General features: G+C 53.2%; 3 protein-coding genes across 4 annotated transcripts; 1 reads left to right on the forward strand and 2 right to left on the reverse strand.

Annotated features, from left to right (window-relative positions):
• The first annotated feature begins 62 nt into the window (after nt 1-62).
• On the forward strand, nt 63-3680 carry MPI (mannose phosphate isomerase). Its single transcript, XM_069797842.1, has 8 exons — nt 63-180; nt 490-617; nt 954-1154; nt 1242-1383; nt 1556-1738; nt 1875-2048; nt 2201-2409; nt 2883-3680. The coding sequence occupies exons 1-8, from the start codon at nt 96-98 to the stop codon at nt 3099-3101; spliced, it is 1341 nt and encodes a 446-aa protein (XP_069653943.1). The 5' UTR covers nt 63-95; the 3' UTR covers nt 3102-3680.
• A 328-nt stretch (nt 3681-4008) lies between these two features.
• Nucleotides 4009-9635, reverse strand: FAM219B (family with sequence similarity 219 member B). Of its 2 annotated transcripts, XM_069797845.1 has the most exons (6): nt 9467-9635; nt 7063-7165; nt 6677-6767; nt 6189-6266; nt 5863-5911; nt 4009-5311 (listed from the first exon to the last, which is right to left on the reverse strand). In XM_069797845.1, exons 1-6 carry the CDS (start codon nt 9617-9619, stop codon nt 5153-5155), a joined length of 633 nt encoding a protein of 210 aa, XP_069653946.1. In that variant the 5' UTR covers nt 9620-9635; the 3' UTR covers nt 4009-5152. The 2 variants fall into 2 exon arrangements, with proteins under 2 accessions (XP_069653946.1, XP_069653945.1); XM_069797844.1 differs by lacking the exon at nt 4009-5311 and having other exon boundaries at nt 5330-5911; nt 6189-6290.
• A 553-nt stretch (nt 9636-10188) lies between these two features.
• On the reverse strand, nt 10189-18477 carry COX5A (cytochrome c oxidase subunit 5A). Its single transcript, XM_069797850.1, is given in 6 exon segments — nt 10189-10351; nt 11682-11804; nt 13181-13302; nt 14400-14516; nt 18196-18339; nt 18342-18477. Coding segments are annotated over 5 exon segments (618 nt in total). The 5' UTR covers nt 18463-18477; the 3' UTR covers nt 10189-10351; nt 11682-11690.
• Nucleotides 18478-19208: the final 731 nt, after the last annotated feature.

Here is a 19208-nt window from a genome sequence, read left to right on the forward strand (position 1 = left end):
CAGCGGCGGCCACCGCCTATAGGGCGCGGCGGAGGGGGAGGCGGGGCTAAGCCTATGGGCGGGGCCGTGCGCTGCACAGAGCGGGGGGGTCCCCTATGGCCGCTATAGGGACTACGGTTCCCGGCTTGCCCTGTCCCCCGTGCCCTCCCGTTGCCGGTGGAACCATGGCGGAGATCCGCGGTGAGAGGGGCCCGGCGGGCAGGGCAGCTCCCTGGGGGCGGGGGGAGCCTCGGGTGGGCAGGCCCACGGGGATGGAGACCCCACACACACACCACCGGGGACCCCCAGGGCGGTGGGGCAGAGGCACCCCTTATATGATGAAAGAGATTAACTTGCCCCCCTCCTCCCCCAAAAATACACCCCCTCGGTCCCCCACCCTGCCCTCGCCCCCTCTCACCCCCCACCAGATGGCTTGGGTGGGTTTTGGGGGGGGGGCAGAGAGTTATTTCTGCCCCCCCCCCCCCAATGTCTGGCTTCCCACTCCCGCAGTGTTTCCCCTCTCCTGCGCCGTGCAGAGCTACTCCTGGGGGAAGGTGGGGCTGGAGAGTGAGGTGGCCAAGCTGCTGGCCAGCAGTGACCCCCTGGTCCAGATCCAGCCCGACCGGCCTTACGCGGAGGTGAGTGCTTGCCCCCACGTCCGTATGTCCGTCCCGGCCCTGCATCCGTCCCATCGGTGCGTCCGTCCCAACTGGCCGCAGCTCTCGCCGTCGTGGGTCTGGCCGGCTCGGGGATGGATGCGGATCCCCTGGTCGTCTCCGGTCCCCTGGAGCCCCCAGGGGGGCTGTGGGGCTGCCCAGGGAGGAGTAGAGGAGAAGCCCGGCGTGACTCAGCCCCCGAGGGAGCCGCCTTGGCTGCATCGATTGAGTCCGGGGCCAAGCGGCCTCGAGAAAAGCCCAAGTCATCCCTGTTGGCTGCCCGTCTCAGGGGTCCGTCCGTCTGTCTGTCTCCCGCAGCTGTGGATGGGTGCACACCCCCGGGGCGATGCCATCATCCGGGATAACCGCATCCCCCAAAAGACCCTGGGCCAGTGGATCGCCGACAATCCCGCCTGCCTGGGGGCGAAGGTGAAGGACGCCTTCCAGGGTCGCCTGCCCTTCCTCTTCAAGGTGCTGTCGGTCAACACTGCCCTCTCCATCCAGGCGCACCCCAACAAGGTAGGGAGAGCCCTGGGGAGGGGGACAGCCCTGGCCAGACCTCGTGTCCCTGGTGAGGTCACCCAGCTCCTCTGCTCCCCTCTCCAGGAGCTGGCGGTGAAGCTGCACGCCCAGTTCCCCGAGCACTACCCTGACGCCAACCACAAGCCCGAAATGGCCATCGCTCTCACCCCCTTCGAGGGCTTGTGCGGCTTTCGGCCGGTGGAGGAGATCGTCTCCTTCCTCCAGAGTAAGGATGGCGAGGGAGGGCGGTCGCGAGGTTGGACCCCTGGTGCCGCCTTCCCTCCCTGTAGCGGGTTCAGGATGGGGATGGTGGCTGTGCTACCTTGGGATGGGGGCGGTTGCTGGACTCCCCTGTAGTGGCAGCCACCAGGGATGACTTGGGCTGGCCACCCTGGCAGGCGTCCCCGAGCTGCGGGCGCTGATCGGGGAGGTGGCGGCGGAGCAGCTGGAGCGCAGTGGGAGCGACGACCCCCGTGGAGTCTCTGCCGCCCTCCGTGTCTGCTTCACCCGCCTGATGAAGAGCGAGAAGAAGTTCTTCGTCGACCAGCTAAACATGCTGGTGAAGAGGATCTCCCAGGAAGGTGGGTCCTCTCTGCCCGCCGTGGCCCCCCAGAATGGTTTCGGGGGGGGGGGGGGGGGGGGCTGTGTTTAGGGGAGGGGATGGGGCACCCCCCACCCGCCTCCCCAGTATCGCGCCTGATCTCTCTACCCACACAGCGGCGGAAGGGAAGGACACGTCAGGGAGCAACGGGGACCTGCTGCTGCGGCTGCACTCGCAGTACCCGGGGGACATTGGCTGCTTCACCATTTATTTCCTCAACCTGGTGAAGCTGGAGCCGGGAGAGGCCATGTTCCTGGGAGCCAACGAGCCCCACGCCTACCTGCACGGAGGTGAGCAAGGTGGTGGGCTTTCCTAACCCGAGACCCCACAAGGACTGTCCCCCCAGGGTGGCCACGGCCTCCTGCACAAGGTTGGATCCCCCCCCGCCCCAGGACATGCGGGAGGGCTGGGGTGGGCTGACGGTGCTGCGTCATCCCCGCAGACTGTGTGGAGTGCATGGCATGCTCAGATAACACAGTGCGCGCCGGGCTCACCCCCAAATTCATCGACGTCCTCACCTTGTGCGAGATGCTCAACTACACGCCAGCACCCAGCAGCTCCAAGATCTTCCCGGCTGCGCAGAGCCAGCTCGACCCCAGCGTCTACCTCTATGACCCGCCCGTGCCAGACTTCGCCATCATGAGGATAGAGGTGAGCGGCGATGGGTCTTCTGTGGGGACACGGTGGGGAACACCAGCTGTCTCCCGTCTCAGCTGTGCTCTTGGTAGGACATCTCGGTGTTGGCTGGGGTTTTCTTGGCACGGGTTTGCTCGCCCTTGTAGCTAGTGCCCCAGCGAGGATGGAGGGATGCTTGGGGCTGCTGCGGATGCTTGTGTCACCCCGGGCAGTGCTGCAGGCTCCTCTCCCTCCTCTGTTTCCCCTGCCTGGAGCTCGCTCACCTTCTCCAGCAGCTCCGGGCAGAGGGAGAACCAGGAATAGGTCTCGGGGGTGCAGCTTGGGTGTCCTCAGCTAAGCCAAGGTCCCTGGGCTTGGGCTGCTGCGGGTGCAGGGTGGCCTGGGCACAGCAAAGGCTGCAGCAGGGAACGGGGATCACCCCCTTCCAGCTCTCCAAAGAGAAGAAAATCTGCAGCAGACTCAAGCCACGGTGACCCTTTCCATTGCAGATCCCCCCCTCCATCAAGCTGTACCTCGTCTCTGCCATGGACTCTGCCAGCATCTTGCTGGTGATCCAAGGGACAGCCGTGGGCACCTCCACAGCCGCAGCCTCCGAAATGACTCTGCGTCGTGGCTCCGTGCTCTTCATCTCTGCTAACGAGAGCATCTCCCTCCACCTCTCCTCGCCGGATGGGATGCTGCTCTTCCGAGCCTGCTGCCTCCTCTGAGCAGGACCTGGGATGCTTCCCCCCACGTCACTCCACATTTGAGTAGATAGAAACTGGCCTGGGCAAAGTCATCTTGCTTGGAAGTTTCCCCTCCATCTATTAAACCCCCAAACCAGCCCGCACCTGATGCGTAGAAAGAGCAATTCCACGAATCGACTCCTTGGATGTGGTGTGGAGCACAGCGGGCAGAGGAAGAGCATCTCCCCTCACAGCTCGTTAGCCGTGTCCCTGTAGCATCATCCCCTCCGTGTGCTCCTAATGCCATATGGCAACTCCTTTTATTAGTTTTTCCCCCCCCTTCCGTCTCACCGAGAAGCAGCAGGGGGGCCTGAGCTCTGCACTCCGGGTCTCAAGCATCTCTGCCTGGCTTCTAGGACCTGCTGCTTCTGCCCGCGAATTCGATGTTGAGGCTTTCTGCTGCTCCTGGGTGCCTGGTGGGCTCTTCCCAAGCCTGGCCGATGGCAGGCAGTCCTCTGAGCCATGTCACCCCTTCCCCAGCTGTAAAAGGGGGCTACTTGGCAGGGTGACGGAGCTGGAGAGCCTTCGGTGCTGTGAATAAAGTGGTGACTTTGTCCTTGGCGCAGGACAGCATGGTGTAGGGAGCAGGAGGAGGACGGGGAGAAGCACTGGTGTTTGCGGGGCTTGGGGACTGGAGGAGGCTGGGGGCAGCTCTGGCATTCCCCACCCCCCGGTGCTGGCTGCAACCTTCACCGCATTGCCCCAACAGCAGCATCAGTCTGGGTGACACGGCAGCTCCGCAGGGAAACAGGACACCGGGATAAAATATTACGAGGGAAACCAGATCACTCCAAAAATGCACCAGGGTCAGGGAAGGAGCCCTCCCAAGCAGTGCTGCTGGGGGGAGTGTGGCTCAGCCCCCTGCCACAGCACCAACACACCCTCTGAGTAATGAGATCCAGTTTATTGAGTGCTCCCTTTAACAAGTAAAATGATAAAAAAAAAAAACCAGCTCACATCTCTAGACATGAAACATTTAAATAAGGTTTCTTTATAAGCAGCTGATTGTCCTCTATGTAGTAGAGCAGGACCATGATTTAAGGCAGCTTTTAAGGTTCACAGCAGGTAGACTCCCCAGCCACCCCAAATCTGCACCCAAAAGGAGCCGTGCAGAGCTGGCACAGGGGGTCTGGGCTGCCCCTCGCCTGCATCAGAGCAGCTTTGGGGAGAACTGGAAGAAGCCATTAGCTTCAAACCCAGAACTTAATGGGTCCCTCAAAAGGTGGAAAGCGGAGAGGTCCCAGCCTGAGCAGTAGCTGCTGGTGGATGTAAGAAACACAGATGCTTAATGCTCAGCAGCCTGCCCCAATCTGCTCCACTGGGTTCCACCCATCTTCTCTGTTGAAGCTGCTGTCTTTGGTTCAGGTCAGCCCAGGCTTTGGGAGGAGGGAAGCCAGCAGCAATTAATTGCAAGCAGCATGAGATAGGTAAATGAAACAGCTCTCTGCCAGCCTGTGCTGACCCCAGCCTTGCTGGCCTGGCCTCAGCCTGCCAGGGAGGAGGGGTGACTAAAATGAAAATAAATAGAAAAGGTGTCTCAGGGCTTCCCAGCCTGGTCCCACACCACGGCAGTTTGACCCCACCATCAACCACGTCTTCATTAGGGAGGGCTGGGAAGGGTAACCCATGTCCGGGGCCAGGTCCTAATCCTCCATGTGGCCAATTAAAGGAGGAAAAGAGGAGGTCAGGCAAACAGAAGAGCGTTTGCTGCTGCACCTCCCAATTCCTTCCCTTTACACCCCCATGGAGGTGCCTAGGCTCCTGCTTCTCCTCCCTCCCCACCCCAGCCAGGCAACAGGTCCCATCCAGGCCACCTGAACGTCACCATGCCACCTTTCCCTGATATTGTTGAGTGTAAGGAAAAGTCCTCTGGGGTTGGTTGGTTGCTGCTGCTCACCACGAGCGGCATTGCAACATCATTCAGTCCTCGTGTTGTTGTCCTGGTGTGGGACACGGACACCGACAGCCATCCCACGGGACAAAGAAAGTGCTGGCTTTTGACCTGTTCTTGCACGGCCCCGGCCGAGCGGCGTCTACTGGATCACGCAGGAGAGATTTTCTCCGAAACAACAGGGGCAAGAAGAGGAGGCGATGGGTTTTGGGGGGATGAGATCCAGATCTTCGTCATCGGGGACCTCATCAAGGTGGTACCCATCTTGCAGCAGCTGCCGGCTCAGGTCCTGGTTCACCTGCTGCGGGGGGAACAAAGGAGGTTAGAAGAGCTGGTTACTCCTAGTTTAGTTAAAATTTAGGTCCTAGGGCTTGCAAAGAGTAGGGTTGTGAGCAAGAAGGGCATCGCATCCTCCCTCCAGTGCCTTTGCGTGGGGAGAAGCAGCACAACCAGAGCAGAGAAGACAAAAGCAAGAGACCAAAGAGCTTTTCCTGGGTTGCAGCACCCCAATGCATGCCCCATGCACCCCAAAACACCCCACGGGCTGTGACACCCTTGTATGATGGAGCGCTTCAGCTGCCGTGCTGCAGGGTCTGGGGGTAGATGATGCTTTAGGTGCAAAGGGCGAAGCAGTTATAACCAGCTGGGGCTTGCAAAAGGGACATTTATGTATGGCTTAAACCTATTGGGCAGCAGAGGCAGCAGGTTGCAAAGCAGAGCTCTGCGAGATGGACACACGTACACACCCCATAGGGTGATGCTTCATTTCAGCCCCTATACAGACCCCGAGGTGTAATGGGGACGAGGGAACCCATGGGGACTGTGCCGTAAGGGTCAAAGCCCTGGACTTGCCTCAGCAGAGGAGTAGCCTGAGGAACATCTGGATCCCAGCTCCCCATCACTAAGAGAAGAAGGAAACAGTCAGAGCCAGCCAGAAAGTGGTATCTTTGCTTGGGATGCAGACAAGGGAATCTCGGGGAGAAAAAGAGAGCTGGCAACATAACCCCAAGGGATTTGTTAAATCTGGGACCACAGGGGTATTTTGCTCCTGAGAGGTGTCCAGTGCCATCAGGGATGCTCTACAAGTGACAAGGAAAATCAATCCCCCCAAAAAGCCAGCTCTGAGCCTGCAACACGCCCCCCCCCCAAAAATCCTGGGATATTCACCCAGTCCCCACCTGTCCGAATCGAGGGAGACCAGGTTTTCATCTGCCGTTTGGCTGAGCGCCGTGTAGCCCTTGTTAAACTTCACCGATCTGCAGGAAAGCAGAGGAGCGAGCCTGTAACAGACGTTTTGGGTGTGGAAATGCAGCCACAGAGCTGACGGACTGAGGAGCCAGGGCAGGAATCCCGGTCCTGAATGTCCCTTCCCACCCAGGCATTGTCCAGGGCTACCACCAGCTAAGAATAAACTCCATCTAAGCTCTAGGCTCCCCGATTAAATCCTTAACACCAAACCATCCCCAAAACAAAGAGAAGGAGGAGCATGGCCCCTGCTAGAGCAACTCCCAAGTTCTGCAGGAAAAGTTTTATTATATCGGATGCTTGCTGGCCACGACGGAGCCAGCAGGCTAAGGTCCCAAACTAATTTTTTAATCCTCCGAGTTCCCCTATCTCCCCAAGAAATGTGAAAATATATCTCGGGAGAAGAAAAATGGGATCAGACCTTTTAGGTGCCGCCTTCGGCTGGTGTGGCGTGGGTCCTCCCAGCAGCCCCTGCCTTCGCAGCGCTGCTTTTGCCAGCTCGCGTTGCCTCTCTGAAAGCCAAGCACAGGGGCAGAACTAAAAATACCCAAGCGCTCCCTAAGAGTCTTTTTTTTGCGGGGGAGGCATTGCAGGTTCAGTCCTAAGGAGAGCATGGGGGCATTGCAGTGCTTTCCATAGGCAGCGCCTATGGGTTTTTATGGTTTTTTTTTTAATGCTGGGGTTTTTTTATGGTTTTATCCCACCAAGGAATAAAAGGACTTTTGGTTACTCCCACCCTGGGCAAGAGGTGCAAATGACTCCCCAAATCCCAGTGGAGTTGCTGGGGTGACACTGAGCATCACTTACGGAGCTTGGCATGAATGGAGGGAGGCTTGCTCATGATGTACGGTCCCCTTTTCTCCACCGCATCCATTGCCTTGTTCAGCCTCTTGTTTTCAGCCCAAATGAGCTAAAAAAAGGGAAAGAAGCACATTTAGGAGCATCTCTCTATGGGGATGAAGTAAACCGGAGTCATCTCAGAGCATCTGGTCATCCTTGGGAACTCAGCGTCGGCGGGGAAATCTGCCAGCACGTCAGCTGGGGAGAGCTGGAGGGGGGGATGGCTCCTCCTCCCCAGCCCTGTGCTGCGGCCGGAGGAGGGAGAGGAAAAGGAATAAGCAGATCTATTAGCAGATGAAGGGATTATTTGGGAATGGTGATGCTAAATTAAAAGCGCACATGGTGACCAGCAGTTTCTTTGCAAGCCTACCTCCAGTAATACGTGATGGAAGCAATTTAACTAGCAGGTTCATCAAAGAAAAGATAAGGATACTCCAGTTTAATTTCTCCACAGGTTTTGAGCCTTTCAAGCTTCTCCTCATGCTTCAAGGAAAAGCCTCCCCCATCTGTAAGGCATTTATCATCAAGGAGAGCCAACACTGCTAAATGACAACGGGGCGGGGGGGGAAGCTTCTACAAATATAGTAACTAATGAAGAAAATAGAGGAAAAATCAGAAAATTAGGAGAGAGTCAGTGCAGGAGGGATGGGGAATTAGAGGGAGCAGTTAACAACGAAACAATGCAGAGGACCTGGGGTAGTGATCGGAGAGCACAACAAACCAGGATTCGCGTCAGTGTCTTAAGCCGGAATTAGCAGAGCAGAGCCTTACACGTGGGAATAACTCCGTGCACAGGGATTCGGGGCCGCCCGAGCCGGTGGGATTAACCGGGCAGGCGGAAAACTTCTGCCCACACCCCCGTATCCCCCAGTATGTGCTATACCCCACCCTATACAGCCCCCCTATCCTACACCATGCCTCTACGCCTATACCCTTACAGCCAAACGCACGCGCTCTACCCCTATATTGCTCCTCTGTGCCTATGCCCCAGCCCTACGCTGCCCCACACCCCCCCCAGCCCTACACCCATGAGGCATGTACCCCATAGTGGCCCCTATGCATATACCCCAGTCCACCGTGCACACACCCCCTATACATATATACCCCATACAGCCCCGTGCACACACCCCAGCCCTATACATACCCCCTATACATATATACCCCATGCACACACCCCAGCCCTATACCCCCATACATATATACCCCAGGCACACACCCCAGCCCTATACCCTCTCTACATATATCCCCCATACAGCCCTGTGCACACACCCCAGCCCTATACCCTCTCTACAGCCCCAGGCACACACCCCAGCCCTATACATACCCCCTATACATATATACCCCATGCAGCCCCAGGCACACACCCCAGCCCTATACCCCTGATACATATATACCCCATACAGTCCCGTGCACACACCCCAGCCCTATACATACCCCCTATACATATATACCCCAGGCACAAACCCCAGCCCTATAGCCCCTATACATATATACCCCATACAGCCCCAGGCACACACCCCAGCCCTATACATACCCCCTATACATACATACCCCATACAGCCCCAGGCACACACCCCGGCCCTATACGTATATAGCCCATACAGCCCCAGGCACACACCCCAGCCCTATACCCCCTAGAAGTATATCCCCCATACAGCCCTGTGCACACACCCCAGCCCTATACCCTCTCTACAGCCCCAGGCACACACCCCAGTCCTATACATACCCCCTATACATATATACCCCATGCAGCCCCAGGCACACACCCCAGCCCTATACATACCCCCTATACATATATACCCCATGCAGCCCCAGGCACACACCCCAGCCCTATACCCCTGATACATATATACCCCATACAGTCCCGTGCACACACCCCAGCCCTATACATACCCCCTATACATATATACCCCATGCACAAACCCCAGCCCTATAGCCCCTATACATATATACCCCATACAGCCCCAGGCACACACCCCAGCCCTATACATACCCCCTATACATATATACCCCATACAGCCCCAGGCACACACCCCAGCCCTATACGTATATAGCCCATACAGCCCCAGGCACACACCCCAGCCCTATACCCCCTATAAGTATATCCCCCATACAGCCCGATGCACACACCCCAGCCCTATACATATATACCCCATACTTCCCCAGGCACACACCCCAGCCCTATACCCCCTACACATATATCCCCCACACTTCCTCAGGCACACACCCCAGTCCTATACATACCCCCTATACATATATCCCCCCACGCTGCCCCAGGCACCCCTCCCTGGCCCTATACCCGCCGTACACATCCCCTGCACTACCCCCCGCCCACACCCCAGCCCCATACCCGCCCCGGCCCCGCACGTACCCCCGCTGCCCGCCGCCCGCCGCCTCTGCTCCCAGCTGGAGCGGCACCGCCGCCCGTCGCCATGGCCGCCCGCCGCCCCGCCCACCGCGCCCGCCCACCCCCGCCAATGGCGACGCGCGGCGGCGCGGCCCAGCCAATGGGAGGCGGGGACATCGTGCCCTCCCCTCACCACTCCCCCGCCGCGCATGCGACAGCGGGAGGCTCCGCCCCGGGTCCGCCGGGCGATGGGGAAGCGGATCTCTGCACCAGATCCCGTTTTCCTCAAAAATTCCTTTTCTCGGAATAATAAAACATAGGAATTTCCCTTTTTTGCCCTCTTTTCTTTTTGCCAAAAGCCCTGCCCGCGCAGGGCACTTCAGAGGGGCTCTTCGGAGCAACATCGACCCTGGCAGCAGGCAGCACCCCTGGCAAAGAGGCTGCTCCAAGGGCAGGGGGGATTTTGCAAGCCCTTCCTCTTCCTCCTCCTCCTCCTCCTCCTCCTCCTCCCCCCTAAAGCTGCGTGTACGAGAGGGTCACCTCTTGTGACCTCCGGGCAGGTCCTTGCCTTACCTGTCCCTTCCCGAAGGTGAAGCTAGGTGCTTGGGCAAGGCCACGGACACAGGCTTTGCCAAGCAAATAATGACTTATAAGCTCTTACAGGTACTCTCTCGGGAAAGCACATTTACAGTTTGTTTCTTCCTTTTCCCCATAAAAGCAAGAAGAATCACAACAAGCCCACAGCATCAGTCAAACCAGTCTTTCCTTTATTAGGTCCAACTTCACATCACATATATTGTGACTCAATAAAGGAAGAAGTTATTTCAAATAAGGTAATATTTTAACATTTGTGTCTCCAGGCGACTGTGTACAATCAGGTAGCATCAGTAAAATGCTTGAGTAACGCACCTGGAACAGAAAAGAACAGAAAAGCCATTAAAGAAGCAGCCCAGTATCTCCACAAAGTCTCCATGGGGTCTCAAATGAGTTATTTCCATTGCTCGCTTTTACACTCGAAGCCCAGTTTAATCATACTCGGCCCCCAAATGCAGTTACTGCATTCCCAGCACAGCTGTCTCAGTACCCCCTTGCACCAAGACATGGTATCCCAGGGCAGGGAGGAGGGCAGGGAGTTAAAGATCCAGAATTAAGTGCTATTTGCAGTCTCACACCCAATACCTCTATTCTAAGCATAATATTAAAAAAAGAATATGACACTGGCCATCTCCTAAAGAACCTGAGTTAAGAGACTGCCTTTACATAACTTCACTTCCATGAGGTTTTTTTATTTAGGGCTCAATTTTAGTCTGGGATTAGAGCACGTTAGGTCTTGCCTATACTTAATGAGAGATCCTCATTAACCAGAAAAGCTGCCGTTTAGTAACACCACCTTCATACATTGCAGCTCGTCTAAGAGGCTGGTATTTATGATGGAGATCTAAATGTCTTACTTATAGTTGTTTTCAAGTTTAGGAAGTACTCAGAAGTTCAGCTCTAGAAAGCCAGTAAACAAGTGGGTTTCCAAGACTTGAGGCCACTGCAATCAATATGAAATACTACATGCACTGCTCCCGAAATTATCTATTGAGGCTAAAGGATATTCTGCACACAGATCAGTTAAACTCCAGCTTGCTACAGCTGATCTGTTTATTCTGTAAGCAAGGGGCCCTCCAAAGTAGTGTTTAATTACAGAGAAAGATGTTATTTTAAGTATCACATGAAGAAACTTCAGTGTTGTTGGGTGGCTACCATCAGTGGGGCTCATTTTCTAGCATAAGCTAGTAAATAGTGTCTCCCAGTTTTCTAAATTGGCTAGACTGTGACAATAAAATGAAAGTTTGTGCATATCCAGTGGAAATGATCCTGCCATTTGCTAAAAATGCTTCTGTGGGACAAGCTGAACAGGAGCAAAGGTCAACATGCTGCCAACAAAGTGCTGCAATACCTGTTGTCATGACAACCACTATCTAGAAATTTTGGGGAGGTTGGGTATGGTTGCCAACCACCCTATCCCTTCTTCTCAAGCAACTGCACTGTTCTCTTTCCAAGCCTTCTTTGAAAAGGGTTAGTACCTTTTCAAGGAGACCTGTAGTTATAGAGGTATTTGGAGAATCACATTACAAGCTTGAACTTTTTCACAGACCCATGAAGGAAAGGAAGAGGACTCTGTCTTTGCCAGGAGAGTTTCAGGGTACAGGAGTCCCATGCCAAGAGTCTCAGAAGCAACGGCAGCCCTTACCGATGAGGTTTATGCTTTGTCCAGGCCCAGTTCCTCTGGAGTGGAGATTCCCAGTTCACTTAAAGTTGGTCTAAGTTCCTGGATAACGTAAGGATAGATTTCCTTGTGAGGTCCTGCCTTGTCCTAAAGAAAAAGGAATGGTGTTATTTTGACAGCAAGCTGTTGTCAAGGTCCACTGTACACCGGTCAGGTTTGCAATCAAGACGTGTGTTCACAAAAGGGTCCGTGGCCTGACCCACCTACTGCTCATGAGGGTAGCTCCTGCAGGACACGAGAGCACAGCCCAGCTTTACCTGTGCATCAAGTAAACAAGGCTTGTATACAGCTATACTGGGAAGTCCTCCTACCGATCGACTGTGGCTGCAAAGCACCCCAGAATAATGCTGAACTCCCCTTTGGGGGATTTGCAGATTATTCTTAACACTTGACACTCTTCCCTTAACACTAGGCTGATGTGACCTGTGACATGTGTGTACCACCACACAAAACTACAGGCCAAGCCAAGCTCCTTCCGTGAGGGATGCTTTGCAAACCAGCCCAAACACTGCTTACACTTTAGGAAATGGAATGAAAATTATATCCAATCAGTAAAACAGGAAAAATAAAATCAGCTTTTGGGCAGACTTGGGAGAAAATTTAACTTGCTTGGAAATCAGGGGAAAAACATCACCCCTTGAGTAATATTTAGGTGGAGCTCCAGGAGGAGCATATACTTGTCCCCAGGTTGTGATAAGCTGAGTTGTCCCTTTATGGTGGGGACAAGAGGACAGGAAGGAAAAAAAAACAAAACAACATACAAAGATTCTTCCATTGGTCTGATGTCTCTAAAACCACCTACAGAAGCATGCAGAAAGCAGAAATGGCAAACTAAGAAGCAACTGATTGTGGAGTAAAGTTTGAAGCAAGTGTATTTGACAGCTAGCAGCAAAGACCTCCACACCAGTCCTCACTTGTGGCAGAAGGCAGTTGGAAGAGCACCGCTGCTGGCTTCTACAACTGAAATAGAACTCCTGCCTCCATCCCCACCCACTTTAACTCCCTGTTAAGTGAAGACTGGGCTCGGGTTTCAAGGTGTTGGTTTATGTTGTTTTTCAAGCCTATGCAGCTTTCCGAGTTACTACTCCCAGCCAGCTCAGTATTCAGTCCTTTAAGAAGCCACTAAGCTGCCTTTGCTTGAGATTATTTCTAGCAATGCTTATTAAAAAAAAAAAAAAAAAAGGAAGAAAAATCCTTAAAGACTTTCCCACCAGAGTCAGCATCAGGAAAGGAAAATATGAATGTAAATGTTATACTTTAAGCTGTGCTGTTGAATACTCATACCTCAAAACAATTATTTCAAGCCACTGAGCATGTGCTCATGACAAAGCTATTGATTCTGGCAGCAGGAAATAGTGGTTTCCCTTTGCACCACCAACAGTAAGCCAAGGAAACCTCTTCTGCTGCTGGGCTCCCAGCTATGCAAACACAGCAGTTACACCCTGGGCTACCATTCCACTCACCTTTACAACTTCTAAGATGCGGACAGCACTGGCAAAGTCATTTAACCGTCTGCATGCCCTCAGAGCTGCATCGATGATTTTTGGTTCCGGAACCAGGTCATAACCCACAAGCGTGTTTATGCCTGTGAATACAAGGAAACACCAAGAGGAACTTGGTATCAGCTCATCGCACTATCAAAAGGAACCTGCTGAGCATTATTTTTCTCCACCTCATGAAAAAAATTAAGTATTACCACTCCACCAGTCACTATTAGAAGCTGATTACAATTTTCACTGCTGTTTTGGGGACACACACACACACAGAGCCAAGGTTTTTCTTTTTCTCTTCTCCCTCTCACTGTTGCTCACTACCATAGATTTTAAGTGGATTTCATGAAATCCCAGTAGGCCAGTTTCACCCATGTTCCCAAAAGAGGTCAGTGTCTGTACCACAGCACATGACTTATGGAATCATTAAGAAATCCAAATGACTTAATTCCTACAGGTGTAATGAAACTAGAACTTGAGCTGCTGTCTATTCCCTTCCTCTCCTTTCCAAGGGAAAGAACCCAGCACCTAGTCATGCAGGTGATGCTGGAATGATCCCTCTGGCTGTTATGCACACAGTTTAAAGCCCTAATTGGGGTAGTTTAACATGAGCTGGCAACTCCACAGCAAACAACAACTGGACGCAGCCAGACAAACCATCTGCAGTGAGTTATGGCCAAGCCATTAAGTCAAAGTCCAAAGAAAAATGTGTGTGGTTACACACTTAAGTAACAGCTGAGCTCAAATGCACTTTCCTCAGAGCAAACATTTCTCTCCCTCCCACCCAGATGTTAAAATGCATATTCTGGGGCACTAAAACTTACAAAGCTTGGACTCCCACTGCCTTGTACCCCCATTCTCCCTCACTCTGCATGCTGTGGTTCCTTCCAACCTGCTTGTTTGGTCGGTGAGGTGCCATCACCTGCTGCAACAGGCTCAGAGCTGAGCAAACAGCTGCATGCCAACCACATGTACACATGGAGCAGCCAGATAACTCAGAACAAATAAGGTTCACATAGTGCCTTGCCCTGAGTGGGTATTTGCAGGATTGCTCTCTTAAACCAAACTCCCAGTTTTCACTGTTTCTGCTCTCCAATAGCAAAGTAAAAGTAAGTTGTTATTTCTGGTCATAAAACTGTTACAAAGCAGTTGTATTTACTCCACGTTACTCTTCCCTTTTCACTCAACATACCTTTCCTGAGCTCCCAGGCATCAATATCTGGCTTGTTGAAATACGTCACCCAGCGAGCATCAAATTCTTCATCTGATTCTTGTGACCCATGAGAGTAGCAGCGGGCATGCAGTACAGCTGAATGCAAAAAGAAAGGAAGAGACTTCGAGCAAACAGAAAATGACTGTACTTTAGTCCTGACCAAGAGACCAAAAGCCATGAAATACATGTTTCACTCGCTACAGCCAGTCTGGATCAGTCCTCAGCCTGGATAAGCACTGGATGAATATAGCTTATTAAATATTGGTTGTTTCTTTTGTGGCAAAGTGTATATTTTCTGTTCTACATCAGACTTCCCAAAGTGTTCTCAGACCCTTTGGTCAGAGCAGGATTATTTAATGAGAGGGCAAAATGCAAGAGAAAAACAATTCTGTATAACCAGTCCTTAAGAGAAGTTTTCCAAGACCCCCACTTCTGTAAAATCCAGGAATTTTCCTTCTTCCCAGGGCCAAGCAAGTCAGAGAAACATAATGTACATGTACTGCAGCAACAGACACTCCAAAGTAGCACAACTGTTCTGTTCCCCACATTCAACCCTTCTCAAAACCAAAGAACTTGTCCGTGCAGTGAGTTTAGCTACATGAATCAGTTTTTCAGTGGCATTCCTTCCAGAAGTAAAACCCTACACCCTATTAGTTATACCATTACCCACTTAAGATGAATACTTAGGTTTTTTCTGGAGTAACTTCCTCCTCCTGAAATTGCTCCATAACTGATTTTTGTAATCCAGGAAAAGCAGATTTCCCAACCAACAGACTGACTTTGATGGATGACTCAACAGCAACAAGCTGCAAGTCTTTGATTCCACCCCAAGTTCTGAGCTGATGAAGGCTTGTTTTAAAGTGGTTTTAGGAACCTGCGCAAAACGACCTGAGCTCAACTATATAGGCTCTTAAAAGCAAAGGGACAAGAGCTATTTCTTCCAACAGGCTACTGAAGGGTTGAAGGAGAGGAAAAATAATAAAAAAAAAAAAAAAAAAAAAAAAAAAAAAAATCACTGCTACCTCTACATCTATCCAAGATAAAACTCCTGGCCCTCAAGGTTGTAACTGCATTAATATTTGACAATTAGTAAAGCACAACACTATCACAAAGGTTGGAATGGTCTTCCAAAAGGAACGAAAGCATAAGGTACAGCCAGCTCCACCTGCATGAGCTGTACTGGGTCCTCCCTGCAGAGTCCTAGCACTCTGCAAGCTGCCTTAAGGGCAGAACACAAGCCTGGTTATAGACTGCTTCCTTTCCCTGCTGGTAATTTCACTCCACTAATATTTGCAGAGAGGTCGTACACCAGATATGACCTTGGCAGTCTGAAGCTCCGCTCCAGAGGAAGTCAAATACAGCTAGTCACTTTTTCTTTCTTAACCTAGCTTGAACCACTCACGCTGACCAACCACAAAGTTTTATTTAAAAGAAGAAACCCCCAAACTGGGTTGCATTTTTGCATCCTTCCCAGATACGCTTTTCTACTTTGAAGATCATAGTGAACAGCTTACTGTGAAGCAGCATCCTAATTCTACATAAAATATAATGAACGGAACACAGCAATTTCGAGGAATGTCTTTAGTCTCATTAAATGACAGCCAGATCAGAATGCAATCCAGATTTTTAACAAAATTTAACATGGTCCAACATTTCCACTGCAATTCTGGTGTATGCAATGCTTCCCAAACAGTGAAAATATTTTCATTTGTTTTATCTACATAACTAGGAAAGGGAAAAGTAAGTGACAGGCCAAGCCAGGATTATAATGCTCTTTTGCAGTTCTGCAGGGAGATTACCCATCCCCTCCCCAGCTCCAAACCAGATCTTTGACCCTGCTTTCTCCAATAAATCACATGCACAGCTGAGCTCAGAGCAAGAACACTCCTCTGTAAATGCTCCTGCACCCAGGCAGGCACTGAGAAGACACTGCTGAAAAGCCCTCAGATGCTGGCCATCTGGGGGAGAACACTTTTTTTTTTCCCCTAAACGCAAAGCAAATCCTACAGAGAAATAGCAAATCTCAGTTTGAGAAAAGCCTAGATTGAGGTTCTCAAATGCCTCCTTGAAGTCAAAAAACTAAAGTCTCTTTCCACCAAGCACTCAATGAAACCATTCCCTTTAGTCTTAAAGGAAAACGTGGTTAGACTAAAAGGATCCTGAAGAAAAATAAAAAAGGTCACCAGAATTTGAACTCTAGATTTCCAGGATGCATTTTTCAATTGCTGCTACGTTTCTTTACCACCCTTTGTTTTCCATACTAACGCTTACATCTATATATTGGAGAGCAGACTCCACAAGCCACTCTGTCAAAGCAGAAGCACTGCAGGAGCCATCTGGGTGCCTCTCATTTCAGCGGGGTCCATCAAGGGCACCGTCACACACACGATGCGTGTATGACAGTCGAATCACGCCAACCCATCCACGTGGAGATTTCCAACTCAAGGAAGAAGCAAAGGGCAAGTATGTTTGCAGAGGCGCATTTTCAAGAGAACTCAACCAGCTTCAAGCGCCTGAGAAGCCTAAAATTGTCTAATATTATGTAAACACGTGTTAAAGCTTCTCCAAGTGCCAGAATTTGTCAGCTTTCTCTGTTAATGAGCACGGAAGACAAACATGCATCAAGACAAGCATCAATTTACTGAAAAAGGCAAGAGTGGCAACGAGAAGCCCAGGGGTGCGTGTGCATTACATGCAGAACACTTTGCAGCATTATACAACGTAGACCTAAACCCACAGGCTCACGAGATGAACCCAACGCATTAGATTCGCCGAAACACAACTCCCCGAGGCCACTCGCAAAGGCGAACCGGGTCAGAAGTGTTAAGCGAGGTGTTTGTAATACAAGACCTTGGAAAAGAACATGGAGCCTGCTCGTTAGCAAAGGCGCAGAGAAGCGAGGGCCGCGAGCAGCTGGGGTTCAGCAGGAGCACAAAGGCACTGCAAGTGAAGAATTTTGATGGATTTTATTTTTTTTTAAGTTTTTTAAGAAGTAGCCAAGAAATCCCAGCGTGCAGACAGAACGACCACCGCGTATTACTTTGCTTTTTTTTTTTTTTAAAAAGCAGCAATACACTCCCTACGGCAACTGTTTTAATTCCCACGTGCTACAGGAGAGAGGCACACAGCCCTGCAAGCATTTCAAACACGCTCGCCATCTCTTAATGAGCTGTTAATTAGCTATTAACCGAGCTGCGCAGGCGTCGTCTTCTCTGCAGTCTCGGCATTTTAGCTCCGGTTCCCCTCTCAGCATTCACCCCGCATCCTCCCGCGCCTGCTTTTCTTCCTTTTCCTATTAATTGGGTGTTAATAAGGAGAGCGAGGCCGGGAGCTGGAGCAGGGGCCGCCCCGCCCCGATCGCCCCCGGGGCCGGGCTCGGCTCGGTGCTCGGCTGCGGAGGTCACCGCCGACCTCCGTCAATGTCACCTTCGTGGGAGGCCCGGGGAGAGCGTCGCCGCTGCAGCCCCCGGGAACGGGGCCCGGCGGCCGCCCCCTCAGGAGGCGGCGGGGCCGGTAACGGCGTGGGGGGGGGGAATCACCGGGGGCAACGGGAGCCCAGCAGAGGCCGGGCCCGGCCCGGTGGGGGGGGGCCGGCGCGCAGTAGGCCGCAGGCGCGGCCCGCCCTCGAGTGATGCCGGCGGGTCATTGCAAGGACACGGCGCCACCGGCCGGGCCCCGCCGCCTCCGGGGTGGGCGGGGGTGCCGAGCCGAACCGGGGTAGGGTCATCGGGGCAGGCGGCGGGGGGAAGCACGCCGCGGGGAGGGAACCGCTCACCTGCGGGGCCGGCGGGCCGGCGGACGGCGGCGTGGAGGCCGGAGACGGCGCAGCGACGGAGGATGGCGGCGGCAGCGGCCAGCATGGCGGTGGGGAGGCAGCACCGGGCGGCGGCGGGCGGGCGGGCAGGGAGGGAGGGAGGGAAGGAGGCGGCAGCGGCGGGTACGGCGGCGCCGCGGGGACACACCGCGCCGCCGCGTTTGACGGCGGGAAGGCCTCAAGGGGCGGGGTGTAGAGCGTCGCCCGTGGGGCGGGGCCGGCCGCCATTTTGTAGCGGGGACGGGGTGGGTTGGGGGCAGCCGTCAGCCTCTCCCGCCTCGTGAAAGGATGTGGCTGCGGCTCCCCGGGGCGTTTTAGGGGTTGTTTTTGTGTGGTGATGGGTGTGATGCTGCCCGCGTGTGGCCCGGTGACTCTTTTAACCGAGCTTATGTAGGTATGGCGCCAGTGTGGGCTCCCACACATCATGGATGGGGGCCACAGGGAAGCGAGGGGGCCTTTCCCTGCCCGTGCTGGTGATGGCTGTGCGCTGCCAACTGCGGCAAGGGAAAATGTCCTGACTTCTTCCTAGTGAGGGGAAAATGGGACCTGGCCCTGGCTGCGGTATCCAGCAGCTGTTCAAGGCTTCCCGTGGCTCTGCTCCGGTGCCAGACTTGGCCCCCAGAAAGGCACCCTCCGTCACATCCTTGTCCCCAAACCTGGTACGCTCTGAGCACGGGGTGTTGCCATCCACTTCCATCACCCCATGTGCTAGCAGGAGGGTAGGGCCAACCCAGCCACCACTGGGCTCGCAAAATTGCCCCCAAAATGGTTCTTAGCAGGCGCCCTGGGGCTGTCCCTCGGCAGTGCGGCGCAAGATCATCGTGATAATTTTGCTCGCCACGTCCCCTTAGGACCCTGCGGAGCCAGATGTCATCATGCTGTTTTAAATGCTTCGTATTTTTGGTTATAGTCATTGGGTTTTTTAACCATTTTCTCATGCAGGAAATCCTTGGTCAACAGCCAGCAAAATGAGG

Source organism: Haliaeetus albicilla, chromosome 12 (assembly GCF_947461875.1).
Source record: "Haliaeetus albicilla chromosome 12, bHalAlb1.1, whole genome shotgun sequence".
NCBI lineage: Eukaryota > Metazoa > Chordata > Aves > Accipitriformes > Accipitridae > Haliaeetus > Haliaeetus albicilla.